This window comes from Nicotiana tomentosiformis, chromosome 8 (assembly GCF_000390325.3).
Source record: "Nicotiana tomentosiformis chromosome 8, ASM39032v3, whole genome shotgun sequence".
Taxonomy (NCBI): Eukaryota; Viridiplantae; Streptophyta; class Magnoliopsida; order Solanales; family Solanaceae; genus Nicotiana; species Nicotiana tomentosiformis.
In genome coordinates, this window is record NC_090819.1 from 141,158,652 (window position 1) to 141,176,912 (window position 18,261).

An 18,261-nucleotide genomic window follows, 5' to 3' on the forward strand; every position below is an offset into this window, starting at 1 on the left:
CCTCCTAGACCATAGGCATGGGACGAATAGTGCACACATAGGATACGGTTTAGAATTGAATTAGAGTGCCTTTAAGTAACAACTTCAACATAGTAATTGGGTAGCAGGAGATGATAGTCTGTTCCCGCTGAATAATATCAGCAACCCTACCTCAAGGGAGTTGCAAAGTATTATTTATGTTGTACGGGGTGATCTTTTAGGCTAAAATACTTACCACCACCACCACCCCCCCCCCTTTCTTTATATGCTTGTTGTTCGCATTTAGTCATTAGTCATAGATCAGCGTAATTGTACTCCTTGTGATTTTTTTTAAGACTTGTATCAATTAGTCATATAGTTAATTCTTATGTTATAGAGCTTTCAACTTCTACATCTTTCTTTGCTTATTTGATCACCTAGCTTAATTATCCAATCCACATAGTTTAAAATTCGGTCGGGAACCACGGTTCTGGACCTCAAAAAGTGCTTAACACCTTCTCTTTGAGGTAATTTGAGCCCTTACCCGATCTTTGGTGGTGTTGACTAGTCAAACAGAGTTATTTTCAAATAGGTTCCCTAACGCACCTTAAAAATTGTTAGGTGGCGAATCTTCTCTTTTAATACCCATTTAAAAGAGTTGTCAATCATAGAAGCATGTTTCCGCGAGAAAACGGGGAGCGACAAGGGGTAGTTTCAAGTATCTCGGGTCTATAATCCAAGGTAACAGGGAGATTGATGATGAGGTCTCCCACCGTATCGGTGAGGGGTGAATGAAATGGAGGCTCACATGCGGTGTTTTGTGTGATAAGAAGGTGCCACCAAGACTTAAGAGTAATTTCTACAGAATGGTGGTTAGACCTACTATGTTGTATGGGGTTGAGTGTTGGCCAGTCAAGAACTCTCATATTCAGATGATGAATGTGGCAGAAATGAGGATATTGAGATGGATGTATGGGAATACCAGGAGAGATAAGATTAGGAACGAAGTTATTCGGCACAAAGTAGGAGTGGCCCACGTGGAGGACAAGATGCGGGAGTTGAGGCCGAGATGGTTCGGGCACGTGCAGATGAGGAGTACGGATGCTCCTGTTAGGAGGTATGAGAGGATGGCCATGACGAGGCTAGGAAGGGGTAGAGGTAGGCCGAAGAAATATTGGGGAGAGGTAATTAGGCAGGACATGGCGCTACTTCATCTCACTGAGGACATGGCCCAAGATAGAAGGGTGTGGATGTCGAGGATTAGGGTAGTAGGCTAGTAGGTAGTCGAGAGTTCCCCGTTCTTTTTTAGTAGTATTAGTAGCTCTCTTATTTTTTTCGTATTCTTTGACCTCTAGTATTTGCTTATTGTTTTGTTTGTTCCGTGTATTGTATTTTCTAGTTTATTACTGTTTGATGCTACTTTTTCTTTTACTTGTTGTTTTGTTGTTGTTATATTTATTGTTGTTGTTGTTGTTGTTGTCTTTTTTTCCTTTTCCTTATCGTCCTTTGTCTCCCTATTCTTTCTTTCTTCTTCATCTTTTTCCCTTCTCTCTCTTTTCACCTTTTCTTGAGCCGAGAGTCTATCGGAAACAACATCTCTACCTCGCCACGTAGGGGTATCTGCGTACACAATACCCTCCCTAGGCCCCACTTGTGGAATTATACTGGGTATGTTGTTGTTGTTGTAGAATATAATCAGTTTTTGAAAAGAAAAAAAAAATTCAAGTTTTCAAAAAATTTCTTCCACTCACACAACTTCAACTTTTTTTTCAAATAAAATACATATCCAAACACAACTTCAACTTCCAAAAAAATATTTTTCAACACAACTTTACACTCTTTTTTCAAGTTTCGAGAAATTTATGTCCAAACATTACTAGCTCAATCGCCATAAAATGTACTTCCAAATTTTGTTTAACATCCATGCCAAATTAGACTTGGAAAATTATAGTGTTCTCCTATTATACCTTTAGCCATCAAAATCACATTAAAAATGTAATACTAATCAAGTAATAATTAGTCTTTAAAAATTAATGCTGACTTCTATTACAATGTGGTATAAAATACGTTCTTGTAGACTATAAATAAAGTAAACGAGAAACTCGATTTTCCTTCCTATTAAGCAAAACGTCATGGCATTTGGTCCCAAGTAACTATGCATTAGGGTTTAGTTACTTTATTATTTGTAACTTAACCTTATTATCCTCTTTGTTGCACACTTGGGGTACATTTTCTACTAAGGAAAATGTTTTTTACGAAAAATATTTTCTTAGAAAATATTCTATCGAAAATAAATAATTTTTTAAACTTATTTTTTAATCTTTGGTAAGTAAAAAATATTATCTCAAGAGTATTTATATACTAGTGGAGAATGGCCCGTGCTGAGCCCGAGCCCGAGCCCGAACGTATTAGGTTAAATTTTATATTATTTTAGTGGATAATTTTTCATAGAGTAAACTAAGATCAAATTGTGGAGGAACTGTAATACAGGAGTTTCAGGTACACATTCTAATAATGTGTTATTTGGGATATAGTCCTTTGTGGCAATATTGCAACTCCAAATTTATTAGCAGTGGTGTCTATGCTTCTAGAGCTTTTGATCGAGTAGGCCAGTAGAGAAATGAGTTAATGCATCTATCATCTTTAGCTGATATCTTTTACTTTGTATTGACTCATGTAGCATGAAATGGTGAAGTCAATGAGGCCAGAAGTCAGATTTGCTCCTTACCTATGATAATGTGAAAAGTAGAGTTAATCCTATTTATTTATTTATTTATTTGGTATCTTCTCATAGGTTAAGATTTGGCATGATTAAAAATTTCAGTCTATCTACAGTAGCAGATGAAGTATCTATTTAATATATTGTATTGGGTACATTAAAAATATTTTTCTTAAAAATTAATTTTCTTGGTTCTTAAGATGAGAGAGTATTAATGATTTGCGTCTGTGTTTGGTTATTCTTGTGTAGTAGACTTTCAATTGTAATATTAGATTTCAAGTCCTTTGTTTAAGACAAGAGTAGGTTGCTCAAGTGGTGAGCACCCTTCAGTTCCAACGAGTTCGAGTCACCCCAAGAACAAGGTAGGGAAGGAGTGAATAAAAAAAGAAAAAAAATTACATCGCAGATCACACTTGGTAGATTTTTGTACATCAATAGCCATGGCTCAAACTCTATCCTTCACTGTCCTTGTCATTTCTTGCTAATGAAATGAAATTTTATTTAAAAAGTCTGTGTTAAAGGGACTACGTAAAGAGTGAATTTGTTACAGGGTTGGAGTTTATACAACTTCAATAGCATATCTTAGTGGTGAAGAAACAATAAGTAAACTGAAAATAAAGAATTCATTAGTCGAACCTAAACTGATATGATTTTCAGCTACTCAAAACTGTTGAAAACTCATTTCGGCATTCTAATAGTTGATGTGGTCAAAAGAATAAACTGAGACATTGAAACATGCTTCGCAGAGCACCACTTTACAGATCCATGAGGATAAATCATAAGAGTCTCCAACAACATTTAGATATGGAGCATATGTAACGGAAAGAAAGGCGGTTTATAGTTCCTATCTGGGCATTCTTAGAATTCGTGAATTCTATTCATAAATGCTTTTCCAAGGCCGTCGGTAATTTGTCCTAGAGCAAGCAGATATAATAAAGTTCAACACCACTGAAACAGTTAATTTGCAAGTGTCATGACACTATTTTGACAAAAGACATGCCAAATAATACTCACATAGTCAGCAAACTTCTGAATCGGAGCTTTTGACGTCTGTGATGTCTCAACCACCAATATAATTTGACTCAAGACTGTGTTAGAGTCTACTTTTGTAGCCTGTATGTGAAGCGAACCATGTAAATTGATTGTACTACCAATGACTACTGAATTGACCTCTTTCAGAACAAGAACAGATTCTCCAGTTACCATACTCTTGTTAACATGATTTGAACCCCATACAACCACGCCATCAACAGGAACTTTTGCACCAGGAAGCACTTTTAGTACATCGCCAGGTTGAATCAACAAAGCATCTATTTCTCTTTGACTTATGACTCTTCCACCTATAGACAGATCAAACATAACTTCAAAGTGAGTCCATTGTTATCAGAATTGGTTTTTTCACTTTGGGAAAAGTTGTTGGTTGTTTACATACATTTGTCAGTAGTATATCGCATCTCTGACCGAAAAAACCTGGTAGGCACTGTTATTGAAACAATAAAAGAAATTATGAATACATGTACCTTTACCTTTGACAAGCAATATAGTAGTACCTGGAGTCAGTTCTACGAGCTTTTTGATAGCATCTGATGTCTTTCCTTTTGCAAGAGTTTCCAAGTACTCTCCCAGAAGTACAAATGTTATTAACATGGCACTTGTTTCAAAGTAAGTTGGAGACCAGAATCCAGAAATTGCACCATAAAGTAGTGCATATACAGAGTAAACATAGCAAGCTGTAGTTCCCACTACAACTAAGACATCCATGTTTGTGGAACCATTTCGAAGTGCTCTTCCTGCTGCAACGGAAAAACGCTTACCAATGACAAATTGGACAACAGTCACTTTAGCCAATCACCCATTAGGAAGGGACCACACTGCCAAAGTAATAAAGCATAAATCAGTATCCGAGTTAGACTCGGTGCTTTCTGATGATATAGGAGAATTTTTTATCAACAAGGTACTCTCATTCAATTAAGCTTACTAGACAACAATATGGTAATTCTATAGTTTAAGTTAGTTAACTGTCATACTTAACCCTAATTTATCTCTTGTCTATAAAAATATTTCGAGGAGGCAATTCTAAATGAGATCTAAAGATAGTACACAAGAGTGACTTTTAAAAAAACAAGATACATATGCAATAATGGAAGAATTTTGTAGTTAGGAATCCATCTCTACTAAAGAACACTGCAATTCCATTATAAAATAATTCTCGAATTTGCTCTATTACATTGCTTTCTATATTACTAGATTACCATAGAGTCCTGTTATTTGGTTGCACCATTGTCAAGGCACTTGCATAGCAAAGATGGAGTGATATGTTGAAACTTTTGGACTTCAATGAAATGTCAGCAGTTAAATTCATTGGTCTTATAGATTTTTCAAAGACCCCATATCAGCATAGATGACTTTGACTAGCTTTACAAGAAAGGATTGGCAATGAGGTTTATGTTGCCACTTTATTATGTTGCCAGGTCATGTTGTTAAGCAGAATCTCAGAATCTTTTAGCAGTTCTTTCCCTTTCCTTTGCAGTTAATAAGAAAAAAAGAATTTTGAACGATTACCGTTAGGGGGTTTAGATATAAGCATACAAGATTATTTTATCAAGCAGCTTCTATGCATTCGCTAACAACTCAATAAACGTTCTCATCTCATTCACAAGACAGGGGGACGAAACATTAGACCTCCCTCAACAGTGATTTCATTCACAGAAGATTAAAGGATTGCTCAGACACTGAGAAAATTATCAAAAAACAATTCTCGGATTGACATGAAATTCCAAAACTTTAAAATTGAAAAACAAAATGCATTCTAATCCTTAGTATCCCAAAACATAAAGGAAACACAAACATAATTACATTCCAATTGAAGAAATGGCCCTAAACCCCAGGAAATGCTAAATAGAGATTATGAAGCATATTTTTTTCATTTAAATGTTCTAATAATAAGCTCCAAACAATTCCTTGACCATTTCTAATTAAATTCTCTATGACGACACTCTTCCCTATAGCGAGAAGAAATCTAAATCGAAGCTAGTATCAAAACCTTCAATTCGACTAACAGTAAAATCGGAACAAACACAAACTTATTAAAAAATAAAGCAACAAACAAGAATTTTTTTAGAAAATCTTACATATGCAGCCCAGAAATTCCTTCAATTCCAAAGCAAACAACAAAGAGGGTATATCCGGGAATGAGAGAGAGAGAGAGAGAGAGAGAGAGAGAACTTGCATGTCAAACACGACGGATTGCTTTGCAAATATGATGGGTCCGTCGGTATGGTCCGCCTTTTTAGGTTAGTGTTGCCCTTGTTTTTTACTTTTATTTACACAAAAGCCAGGGAAAGAATGAAGTCAGAAATTATTACATAGGACATAACAGTCATTTAAATCGTGGCAAAAGTAACACGAACAAAAGTACCAAAATACCCCTACAGACGACGAAGAGCTGCTAACTCCCGCTTCTAAGCGGGCGTTTGGACATAAGAATTGTAAAATTTAATAAAAAAGGTAATAAAAAAAATTTAAAAGTAAAAATTGTGTTTGGAGATGAATATTATTTTGGTTTATTTTTAAAGTTTTGTGAGTGATTTGAGTGAAAATTTTGAAAAATAGTTTTTTAAAATTTTTTAAATTTTTAAAAAAATTACAATCTTCAAGTGAAATTTATTTTATGTCCAAACGGGCTCTAAATAAGTAGAATAATTAAGGAAAACACTACGAGAGTGCGGGTGAGGGCGACGGGGGGAGTGGGGTCAGGGTGATGGGGAGTTACTCTCACTAAGTCATTTTCCTGATTTCTAAGGAACTTGTTTTCTTGGAAACACTTTGACCAACAAACATAAAGAAAAATTAGAAAACATTAATCTAAACCATGTTTACGAGTATAACAATTCTTGATGTTTCCTAGTCTGTTTTCTTTGCCTTTCATCTTGCCTTAAGATTTTATTTAATCTATAGGAACACCCAGCAAGTCACTCGCGACAATGAATATATGTAAAAGCTTACTTTCTTACATTAAATAATACTAATTTACCATGGTTAAGTATAAATTAAGGTAAAAAAATATTAATTAACTCTAATTTACTTATAAGACTGTATGTAACCCTGGACCTGAAAAATACAAAATAGGAACTGAAAAAGCACTTTGTTCAAATTTCACGTATAAGAACTTACAAGAGCAAGAAATGCATCCACACCTTTTAGCTAATTTACTACAGTATTAGAAAAAACATGGTTCACTCAATTCGCAAAAGAACGTGATAGATCTTGAGTTCTGGAGAAACGACACACAATACAAGAATCTCAATGGGCAAATGGGTTCAAGACTAATAATTAGGCCAGACTCGAGTCATGCAATTTGAAAACTTTTATTTTCCCAAGTACAAGTTAGTATAAGATTGCTACCTTCTGTTAACTGGATCGCAATAGGTGTTTTAGTTGTTCCCAGCAAGCAACATTAATCTCTTCTTTTGAACACTTGTTAGACAGCCACCTTTCCCCAAACTCAGATGTAAGAGCTGCAAAATCACCTCAACTTCACTAAAAACTCAATGAGATTTACAAGAATTAGAATAAACAATGAAAGATAAACTTGCATACAATCATCAGATATCATTTCCAGTATCTTCTCAAAATCTCTCCTCATTCAAGAACAAACTTTACTTGATAACAGTTTGTTCTCAAAGTAATCATTCAAGACTTTAGTATACGACTTCCTGCAAAAGTAGAATACGACTAAGAGTACAACCTAAACCTAAAGAAGAGGAAATTGATGGATAAAACTTTACGCAAGGAACGGATGAAGCGGGAGACCCATTAGAGAAACCTTCTTGACTGCTATTCTCCAAACATACTATATTTTTTTCTGTTAGAACCTCAAGCTATCATAATTTCCGCTAGCAGGCATGTAAAGCATCTCTAAGTATCTTTTAGACAACAATTGCAGACCTCTGTTCATTGTTCGACCTGATTATGATGATGGTTATAAGAACAGTAGAAATATTAGAACAATGATCATATCAATCAGTATAAATAGAATAAAAAGCAATCTTAGAATACACTTGTTGAGCAGTACCTTCTCGACACAAACCCAACAATGAACACCACGCCTAACACTGGATACCCACAGGATTTGGCTGAACCCAAAGTCATCTGTTAAACAACAAAATGAGAGTGTATACAACATTTGTTCCCGGATAAAAAATCAAAGGGCAAAAGACCAGCTTGTTTATCATGTCATACTGTACCTCTGAGAGAAGTATCAATGACCTTGATAGCAATTGCCATCAGCACTCTGAACAAACATTAGCTCCTGAACAGCAATATCTAACATCATCATAATCTGACATATCCTGCAGTAAAATATGTATGTGGCAAACTTTCAGCTGAAACATGAATTGGCAGGTTTTCTGTGAAAAAAATGATATTTTCAGTTTCGATGAGCTTACAATATAAATAACTAGGTCTCTTTCAACAGGCAGAAAATATTATCACCGCCTTGTGAATAAGCATGCCTTTAATTTGCAGGCTTAAGCACAGAAGAAAGCATTCTAAGTATTAAGTAAAAGGTCAAAATATACCTATCCTGCTGAAACAACTTACTGATTCACAAACCAAAGAAGGAAGACCGTGAAATTGGGGCTTAGGCTAAGGGGAAGCATCAGCATGAGACTAAGCATATAATTAACTCAATATATGAATAGCCATTATGCATGTTCAGGTAAAAGAAACTCCCTTTTTCTTTTGAACTGAACTAACAACCAGTTACTTCAGACACATAATAGCAACAAATGCAGCAGACTAACTATAAGTAGCTTTTTCCTTGTTCATAGCACTAAAATGGAGTTTCAATGCAGGGAGAAAAACAGCTGCAAAGATCTTATATCTAAGCTGCAGACAGGCCCAATGTCCAACACTCCTCCTTGATAGCATTTTCCAGCTTGGATGCAGTATAAAATGATTGAAATCGCAAGTAAACATCATTATCCAATGTGAAAGAAAAATCCCAAGTGAACACAACTTGGATGCTTTCCAACCCACAATTAGCACACTGTTATAGAATATGAAATGAGAAACTGCTTTTACCATTGGCATAAGACAGCCACCTGAACATATCAACATTAAGGGAAAAACTTTCCTGCTAACAAAGAAGACTTAGCTTGAGATATGGATCCATAAATGGTTTTGGAGACCAGAAGAAAATTACTGACCTCTTCTCAGAGGAAGAGGGATTGGGGAAGGTAGAAATTTGCCACAACGTAGCTCTATTACATCAATTTCAAATTCCTAAACTCAAATGCATTCAAGGCAGAGAAAATGCTACGGTTTCCTTCAGAGTGTATTGATAGTAAAAGAACATTTTACATAAGATTGTACTTAAACAGTGCAATTCAAAATTTCCAACCTGAAGAGGCATATAAACAATTCCAAAACAAGCATTCAAGTAGCAACTGTTTGTTGCGTCAACATTAACTGCCAACTTCTATTCTGTTAAGTGGACATCAGAGAAGTCAGTCACTTGCGGCTCAATCACAAACTAGTCGGAATTCACAAGATGGAACACTTGTATCCATCTCGATCTACTCAGACCCATTTTATTCCAATACAGAATGACATGAAACAAAAAAACCTACAAATCCTTGGGATCAATGCAGACTTAGCTAAAGATAGGGCACAATAGAAGAGAAAGATCCATATAGCTTCTACTTACTAGTTGGGAATAGGTTTTAGACTTGGTAGAGAACTTCCATCATCATCATCAACAATTATTATTATTATTATTAATAAAAAAAAATTATCTTCATTTTCACTTTCACTTTTGTTTTATTTTAGTAATGATGATGATATGAGTTGAGCTTAAAAAGGGATATGAGGATTCATATAGTTGTTGTTATCGTTGCATTATATCAATTAAAATTCTCAAAAACTAAAGGTTTTACAAATCTCAGGCTTATCCCTGTATGGATATACAGGTGTCTAGCAGAGAAAAATAAACTCCTCATAACCATATGTGAGTGTACAAATGAACAAGTAATAACACGCACGAAAATAAAGATTTACCGTAATAAGCTTTTAGATAATTGGCATTGAATTGATGCCATCGATCTGGAACGGCGTTTTTAGCCTCCTTTGTTCAGTTTTATCTCCGTCTATTAACATGTCGTCTCTCCCATTATCAACTTCTTCTCTAGTCATTTTCCTGACAATTCTTTATCCAAATTTACAGAAATGATCTTCGCGGCAGTGGAAATATAAATAAATTTTAGATTTCCTCAGCAGAGGAAACTCTAGACTTAATGAAATTGATTATAAACACATGTGAAGCTATAATAGTGTTCAAGTTAGTTCACAGAACATAGAATGTGAAGATATCAATTACCGAAAGTCACGGGATGGGGTCACGTCGGCGTCGTATGAAGCAATGAAGTCCGGCGGAGGAACCTGGAAATGGCTAATTCACATTATACTACTTTCTTGGGTTCTTTGCCTACGATTTATTGTTTATTTTTCTTATTCAATATGCATAAATTATACGCTAATGGGCCAATATACCCCTCTATTTTCAAAATTTATTTATCAATATTCTTCGTTATAATATTGGGTTATATATACTTATGCGGTCATACTTTGGGTTCAAATATAACCCTCATGAATGCCACGTATCATCGTCTTGTTGGTCAATTCTAAATATCTCCTAATTAATTAAAAAGACGCATTACCCATACCCGAAAAATAATATTTTTTTTTGTAAAAACTGGAAAAAACTAATTTCCTCTTTTACTAAAAACTGAAAAAACGAAAATATTTTTTTTCCCAGTTTTTACAAAAAAACTACTTTAAAAAAACTAAAAAATATTTTCTAAAACAATATTTTTGTAAAAACTGAAAACTAATTTTCTAAATCAATTTTTTTGTAAAAACTAAAAAAAACTGAATTTTTTTTACTAAAAACTGGAAAAAAATTAAAATATATTTTTTCCAGTTTTTACAAAACAACTGCTTTAAAAAAAGCTGAAAAATATTTTCTAACAAATATTTTCTTTTTTTTAATTTTTAGTTAAAAATATTTCAATTTTTTCCAGTTTTTAGTAAAAAAAAATTAGTTTTTTCCAATTTTTACAAAAAAAAAAAAAAAAAAATCGGGTATGGGTAATGGGTCTTTTTAATTAATTAAGAGATATTTAGAATTAACCAACAGTACGATGACACGTGTCCCTCCGTTTAAATGGGGGTATATTTGAACCCAAAGTATGACTGCAGGGGTATAGACAATAACCCAATAGTATAACGAGGGGTATTCTTAGACCATTTTCGAAAATAGAGGGGTATATTTGGCTCTTTGCCGTAAATTATATTTTGATTTTACATGGCTATATACATATTAAACGAGAATTATGCATATATATTATATATTCGCCGTTTTAATTTAAACGATTGAGTGAACACATGTTTGGTAAATTCTTTTACTTGTTTTTTTGTTTTTCTTTTGCATAAGGGGGCTAGTGCACTCATAGCCGATCAAATTAAAACTATATTTTCTTTTTTGGCTTTACGATGGGTAAAAGGTAGACGTACTATCACAACATCAGAAATCAAATCTTTTCACCAAAAAAATTAAAAAGACTAAAGAAAAAAACCAACATGCATACTAAAATAAGAACATTGTACTTGAAAATAATCTAAGTTATAGATGATACGCATAATTAAATCCAGTAAAATATATCTAATTACAATATATGATTAAAAATAAAATTAAGCATGAGGTTACCTCCACTACGACTATATATTGCTATTTCTCAGGTAAAATAGATTTTTGAGATATGAGAGCTCGTTCGCTCCTTGTATTTCAGATTTTGCAACTGTTTTGCTTTCACATGAGATCCAACAATTTTTTGGGGGGAAATCCACGTCAAGGACAAAGGGGAAGAAACACTAAATTGGAAACGGAAAAGGGCCGACAACACCCAGTATTGAAAATGACTCAAAAATATTCTTTGTTAACCTTTTGGTCTGCAAATACAAATACCTCTAACGTTTATTTTGGGGCTCAAACTTACCCCTATATCTAACAGAAGGACCAACAATATCTCTAACGTATTGAAAATGACTCAAAAATATCCCTCATTAACTTTTTGGTCCGCAAATGCCCCTAACATTTGTTTTTGGGCTCAAACTTACCCATATATCTAACAGAACTAAAATGGTCAATTTTTTAACTTTAACTTCGCCATGTGTCATTTTTTTAATCCGCCACGTATATTATATGTATTAAATAAACCCACATGTATCTTTTAAAATATCCAACTACCCTGACCCGCTCCTATATATTTGGACGGTCGGCTAAAAATAATTATATTCGCTAGTTAAATATATAAAAATATATACATTGATTATATATAAAAATATATATTATTATATATTAATATTTTAATATATATTTACATGATATTATTTTTAGGAAAAATTATACGGTGTAGTTTTTTCTATTAATTATGATCTATAACTCGAATTTATTAAGCAAATTTGACAATTGAATGATAGTTTTTGCTAATATTTTAGCTCTATTGTTATATATTAAAACACTATTAGCTCCCATTGAAAAAAATCATGTGAAGTCCATTAATGTGTTAAGCAGTTGGATATGTATATAATTAAAGGTTTTAAATAATTTCCTTTTCATCTGTTTCCTTGCTTCTCCTTTAGAATCATATTGTAACGACTCGGCCGGTCGTTTTGAGTATTACCATTCCATTTTTTTATTTACTGCTCAACTTATGCTTCACAGTTATTTTATGACTTACCGGGTTAATTGGTTCGAGTGTGGTGAGGTTTTGGAATGAATTGAAATATTTAGTTCCAAGGTTTAAAGCTTAAGTTAAAATAGTGACCGGATGTCGACTTATGTGTAAACAACCCCGAAATAGAGTTTTGATGATTCCAATAGCTCCGTATGGTGATTTTAGACTTAGGAGCGTGTCCGAAAAATTATTGAGAAGTCCGTAGTGGAATTTGGCTTGAAATGGCAAAAATTGAATTATTGGAAAGTTTGATCGGGGGTTGACTTTTGATATCGGGGTCGGAATCCGATTCTGAAAATTTGAATACCTCCCTGATGTCATTTATGACTTGTATGCAAAATTTGAGGTCAATCGGACGTGATTTGATAGGTTCTGGCGTCGTTTGTAAAAATTAGAAGTTTCAAAGTTCATTAGGCTTGAATCTATGTGTGATTCGTATTTTTAGTGTTGTTGGATGTGATTTGAAAACTCGACTAAGTTCGTATGATGTTTTAGGACTTTTTGTAATATTTGGTTGAGATCCCGGGGGCCTCATGTGAGTTTCAGATGGTTAACGGATCAAATTCGGACTTAAAACCAGTGCTGAAAATTTTGCTTCTAGTATTTTCGCACCTGCGGAGGACTGATCGCAGGTGTGAAGCCGCATGTGCGCACCAGCCATCGCAGAAGCGACCAGACGTAAAGAGGGTCAGTGGTCGTAGGTGCGAAGAAATTTCCGCACCTGCGAGGTCGCAAGTGCGAAAGGAAACGCGCAGAAGCGGAGGGAGCATTCTGGATGATCGCAGATGCGGACATTTAGTCGCACCTGCAAGACCGCAAATACGGCTAATCTGGTTGCAGGTGTGACAGACCCTGGACAGAATAAAATTGGAGGAGTTCCGAGCTTTTGCCATTTTTGGGAATTTCAAGCTCGGGTTGGGCGATTCTTGAGCGAGAAATCACGGGAAATCTTGAGGTAAGTCACTTCTAATCATTTCTACTCCATAATATTGAATTATCATCGAATAATCCAACTAGATTACGTGTTTTTGAGGTGTAAATTGGGGATTTAAACCTAAGGATTTGAAAATAAAATTTGAGGACTTGGAGGTCGAGTTGAGGTCGGATTTTGGTAAAATTAGTATGGTTAGACTCGTGGTTGAATGGGCTTTCGGATTTTATAACTTTTATCGGATTCCGAGATGTGGGTCTCACAGGCGAGCTTTTAGCTAAATTTTGGATTGTGTTGGAAAATTAGTATTTTCTTATGGGATTAATTTCAATAAATTTTATTGACTTAATCGAATTAATTGTGGCGATATTAGAGGCGTTTGGAGGCCAATTCACGAGGCAAAGGCATACCAGAGTAAAGAATTACATGGTTTGAGGTAAGTAACACTTCTAAACTTGGTTTTGAGGGTATGAATCCCCAAAATTTGGTATGATATAAATTGTTTGGAGGTGACACACACGATAAGTGACGCGCATGTAGACGTGCACCACAGAAATTGTGTCTTGAATAAATCTTGTGCAATTGTAAAATTAATGAATCATGTTATTATCTGAACGTATTCCAGGTGTGAGAAATTGAGCTGGGGCTCTTATTAAATATCGTGTTTAGTCTATGTGCCAATACTTTGGGATCCATAAGGTCGTGTTGTTATTTTATTAATTGTTTCAAAATTATACATTTCACACTCAGTCATATTCGTCCATTGTGAGAATATTTATAGGATCGAGTTGCGCGCCGCAGCAGGCCATATTGGCTTTATAAATGTTATCATTAAATGGATCGGGGCTGCCCACCTGCAGCAGGCCAGAATGGCTTTATACGTTATTATTATTGGATCGGGGTTGCCCGCCTGTAGTAGGCCTTATAGGCTTTACTATTATATGGATCGGGACTCCCCGCCTGCAGTAGGCCATAAAGGATTTATATCACGCTTAGGCTGAAGGAGCCCCTTCGGAGTCTGCACACACACCCAGTGAGTGTAGATGATTATATATATTCGGGATGGATTATACAGGGTATGGACTTGCCTTACTTATTTATATTGTAATGAATTTACCTGGACATAGATCTTGTCCGTATCATTTACATTTGGGAATAAATTACCTCAGGGCTGGATTGGCCTTATACGGTACTGAGTGACTGACTATCAGTCCATATGTATTTATATATGGGTTGGAACACCCCTGGCCTGGATTGGCCATAAACAATACCGAGTGACCGAATAATTTGTGACCAGTATTTACGTGAGGTCTTTCTACTGAGATGGCATATTCCTCATATCATGCAGTATTGATCTATTCCACTTGTACTAAGTTTAACTGTTGAACTTGAAAGCATGCCTACATTTTTATACCATTATTTATATTGGACTGTACATGCGGAGCTCGTCACTACTTTCAGCCCAGAGATTAGGTTTGTTACTTATTGAATTAAGTGTACTCATACTACACTCTGCACCTCTTGTGTAGATCCAGGTGCTTTCGGATACGGCGACTGCTAGATTTCGAAGTTAATTCTGTTGGGGACTATCAAGGTAGTTGCTTGACGTCCGCAGACTTGATTCCTTTCCTGTTTAATTATTGTACTATTCTATATTTTCAGACAATGATTTTTATCCGTTAGACTTTGTATTCATATTAGATGCTCGTGTACTTAGTGACACCGGGTTATTGGAGTGTTATATTTGAAATTGTGAGTTTCTTCCGCTAAATTTAATTATTTTGTTTTCAAACTTAAAAGATATAGTGGTTTTATTGAGATTGTTGGCTTGCCTAGTATTGAGATAGGCGTCATCACGATAGGTGAGATTTTGGGTTGTAACAAGTTGGTATCACATCCTAGGTTACATAAGTCTCACGAGTCATGAGCAGGTTTAGTAGAGTCTTATGGATCGGTATTGAGACGTGTGTACTTATCTTCGAGAGACTGTCGAACCCTTAGGAAATTTCACTTTATTGTATTCAGTCGTGCGAACTTGTTGATTCCGCAAACTAAAAATCCTATAATTCTATTCTCTTAGAGATGGTGAGGGCACGTACTACCGGATCGGACAGTCAGCCACCACTTAAGGGCGCGAGAGGCCGGGGCCGAGGTAGAAGTTGAGGTGTAGCTCGTACCATAGTGGGGCCAGTGCCTGTAGTACCACCAGTTGCACCAGCTCAGGCACCAGTTGTGCCCATTGAGATTCCAGGCCTTCAAGAGACTTTGGCTCAGATATTGACAGTTTGCACTAGCCTTGCTCAAGTGGTTTCGGCTCAGGCCGCACCTGCCACTTCTTAGGCCGGGGGAGGTACTCATACCCTTGTTGCTCGTACTCTATATCAGGTAGTACAGGGACTTTAGATACCGGAGGCACTACTAGCCCAGCCAGTTGTAGCCGATCAGGCCCTGGTAGTCCCTGTTATGGCAGATGATGAGCAGAGAAGACTTGAGATATTTGGGATGCTTCGACCTCCATCATTTAGCGGTGTTGAGTCAGAGGATGCTCAGGGTTTTCTGGATAAATGTTAGCGGATGCTTCGGACAATAGGTATTCTGGAGATCAGTGGGGTCTTGTTCAGTACTTTTCAGTTTTCTAGGACTGCCTTCAGATAGTGGGAGGCTTATGAGAGGCGCAGACCGGTTGGTGTAGTACCACTTACATGGTAGGAGTTCTCCGTTCTCTTTTTGGAGAAGTTTGTGTCGTAGTCTCGCATAGAGGAGCTGCACAACAGTTTGAGCAGTTACGTTAGGATGGCATGTCTGTGACGCAGTACAAGATGAGATTTTCTGAGTTGGCTCGTCACGCAGTTTGGTTGGTTTCCACTGATAGGGAGAGGATTAGGAGGTTCATTGATGGCCTCACGTATCATTTGTGGTTGCTTATGACTAGGGAGAGGGTATCTGGTGCCACTTTTGACGAGGTGGTTGACATTACTCGACAGATAGAGATAGTCCATAGCCAGGAGCGTGGGGACCGGGAAGCTAAGAGGCTTCGAGGTTCTGGCGGTTTTGGTGGGGTACCTTCTGGAGGGCAGTTATACCACAACAGGGGTCGTCCAATTCACCATGGTACATCATTCAACCATGGTTCATACAGTTCTTATCAGAGTCAGTCATCTCTCAATGCACTTCCAGCCCCGAGTATGCCTTATACACTATCAGTTCAGGGATCATATGTACCAGGTCCTTCTGGTAGTTATTCTAGTTCCCGAGGTCCGCCTCAGAACTCGCCACCATTCTTCGAGATAGAGTGCTATGAGTGTGGAGAGTTGGGTCATGTGAGGAAATATTGTCCCCGCCATACGCGAGGTTCAGTTCAGTAGAGGAGTCAAGCTACTACTTCTGCACCAGTTTCTCCACCACCCGCTCAGCCAGCTCGGGGTGGGGCTCGGTCAGCTAGGGGTCGCCCAAGAGGAGGAGGCCGATATGGTGGCGGTCAGGGCCGATTCTACGCTTTTCCTACTAGACCAGATGTTGTTGCTTCAGATGCAGTGATCACATGTATTGTCTCAGTGTGCCACAGGGAGTCATCTATTTTATTTGACCCCGGCTCCATATATTCGTATGTTTCATCATATTTTGTTCATTTTCTGGATATGTCCTGTGAGTCCTTAGTTTCACATGTTCATGTATCTACGCCGGTGGGCGATACTATAATTGTGTGCCGTGTGTATCGGTCGTGTGTGGAAATTATTAGGGGACGAGACCAGAGTTGATCTTTTATTGCTTAGTATGGTCAATTTAGATATTATATGGGTATGATGAGATACCAGATGTTTTGTCATATGGCTTTGGGCAAAGTGGGGGAGTCTGCTATCTACGATTTGATTGCGCGATTATGTGCGATATTGGTTTCGTTCCGAGGTACACTTGTGGATTAGTTATGACTTGTAGATGTTGAGATCGGGGATGACTTGAGTAAGAAAAATTTCTTGAATGTGGGTTATATTGCACTTTATGAAAAAACAAATCATGAGATGATTAAATTGTTATTTTGAAGGATGTAGTGCGCACGGAGTATGAATTTGATTGGTGGTGTTAAGGCATAGTTACTTCTTTGGGGGCTGTTGTGCTAATGGGGGCTTGTGTCTTTTGGCCCATTCGGGAGGTGCAATTTAGATTTGAGCATAGTGGGTGACTTTCGAAAGGGTTATAATGGATTCAAAATGTATAGGTGTCAATTGAAATTTTTTTGGAATTTGTATATTGCCAGAATCGGTTATTTGCACTGGATAGTGTGGGGCTTGCGGTAATTCTGTATGACTATGGATTTCACATTCCAGTATAAGAAGAGTAAAAGAACAACTTTAAATTCACATGGGATATTTTCAGAGTGGGTGTTTCAGTTGTGGTACTTATGGGGGTGCTCAAGAAGAATACAGTACCTTATGGGCATTAGGGCGATGCAATTTTATGTCAGGATGTCTTGTAGTGAGTTAGTGTTCTTACAAGGGGAAGTGACAACTGGAGGGTAATTCAGAAGAAAAATCGGAGAAAATAGGGCAATCAGGTATGTAATTTGCTGGTGACTCAGAGTTTATAACGAAACTTTTGTGTTTGTCACATGATGGCATAATAGATGTGGTGTGTTGCGCAGGATTAATATTTATATGTACAAGGTGGCAGTACATTCTTGAAGGGAAGGTCATGAATTATAGACAACATAGTCAGTTTCAAATATTTAGATAAATGTTATAATTGCTCGGTAATCCCTGAGAAAGGTGCACATTTCAAAAGGCGCATTGTGTTCTGACTTTCAGATGTCATCGATATTGCGATACTCACCTAGTTGATAAACTACTGATATACGAGTT

At 36.5% G+C, this 18,261-nt stretch overlaps 1 protein-coding gene across 13 annotated transcripts; it reads right to left on the reverse strand.

The window, feature by feature from the left end:
- Positions 1 to 3,299: 3,299 nt before the first annotated feature.
- On the reverse strand, positions 3,300 to 10,159 carry LOC104088424 (copper-transporting ATPase RAN1-like). 13 transcript variants are annotated; one of them, XM_070182899.1, is made up of 9 exons: positions 10,056 to 10,159; positions 9,737 to 9,884; positions 7,924 to 8,028; positions 7,082 to 7,828; positions 4,228 to 5,993; positions 4,110 to 4,157; positions 3,881 to 4,017; positions 3,692 to 3,790; positions 3,300 to 3,591 (listed from the first exon to the last, which is right to left on the reverse strand). In XM_070182899.1, the coding sequence occupies exons 5-9, from the start codon at positions 4,436 to 4,438 to the stop codon at positions 3,556 to 3,558; spliced, it is 531 nt and encodes a 176-aa protein (XP_070039000.1). In that variant the 5' UTR covers positions 4,439 to 5,993; positions 7,082 to 7,828; positions 7,924 to 8,028; positions 9,737 to 9,884; positions 10,056 to 10,159; the 3' UTR covers positions 3,300 to 3,555. The 13 variants fall into 13 exon arrangements, with proteins under 13 accessions (XP_070039000.1, XP_070038996.1, XP_070038990.1 ...); XM_070182895.1 differs by having other exon boundaries at positions 3,300 to 4,017; positions 7,082 to 7,194; positions 7,752 to 7,828; XM_070182889.1 differs by having other exon boundaries at positions 3,300 to 4,017; positions 7,082 to 7,642; positions 7,752 to 7,828.
- Between the last annotated feature and the right edge of the window lie 8,102 nt (positions 10,160 to 18,261).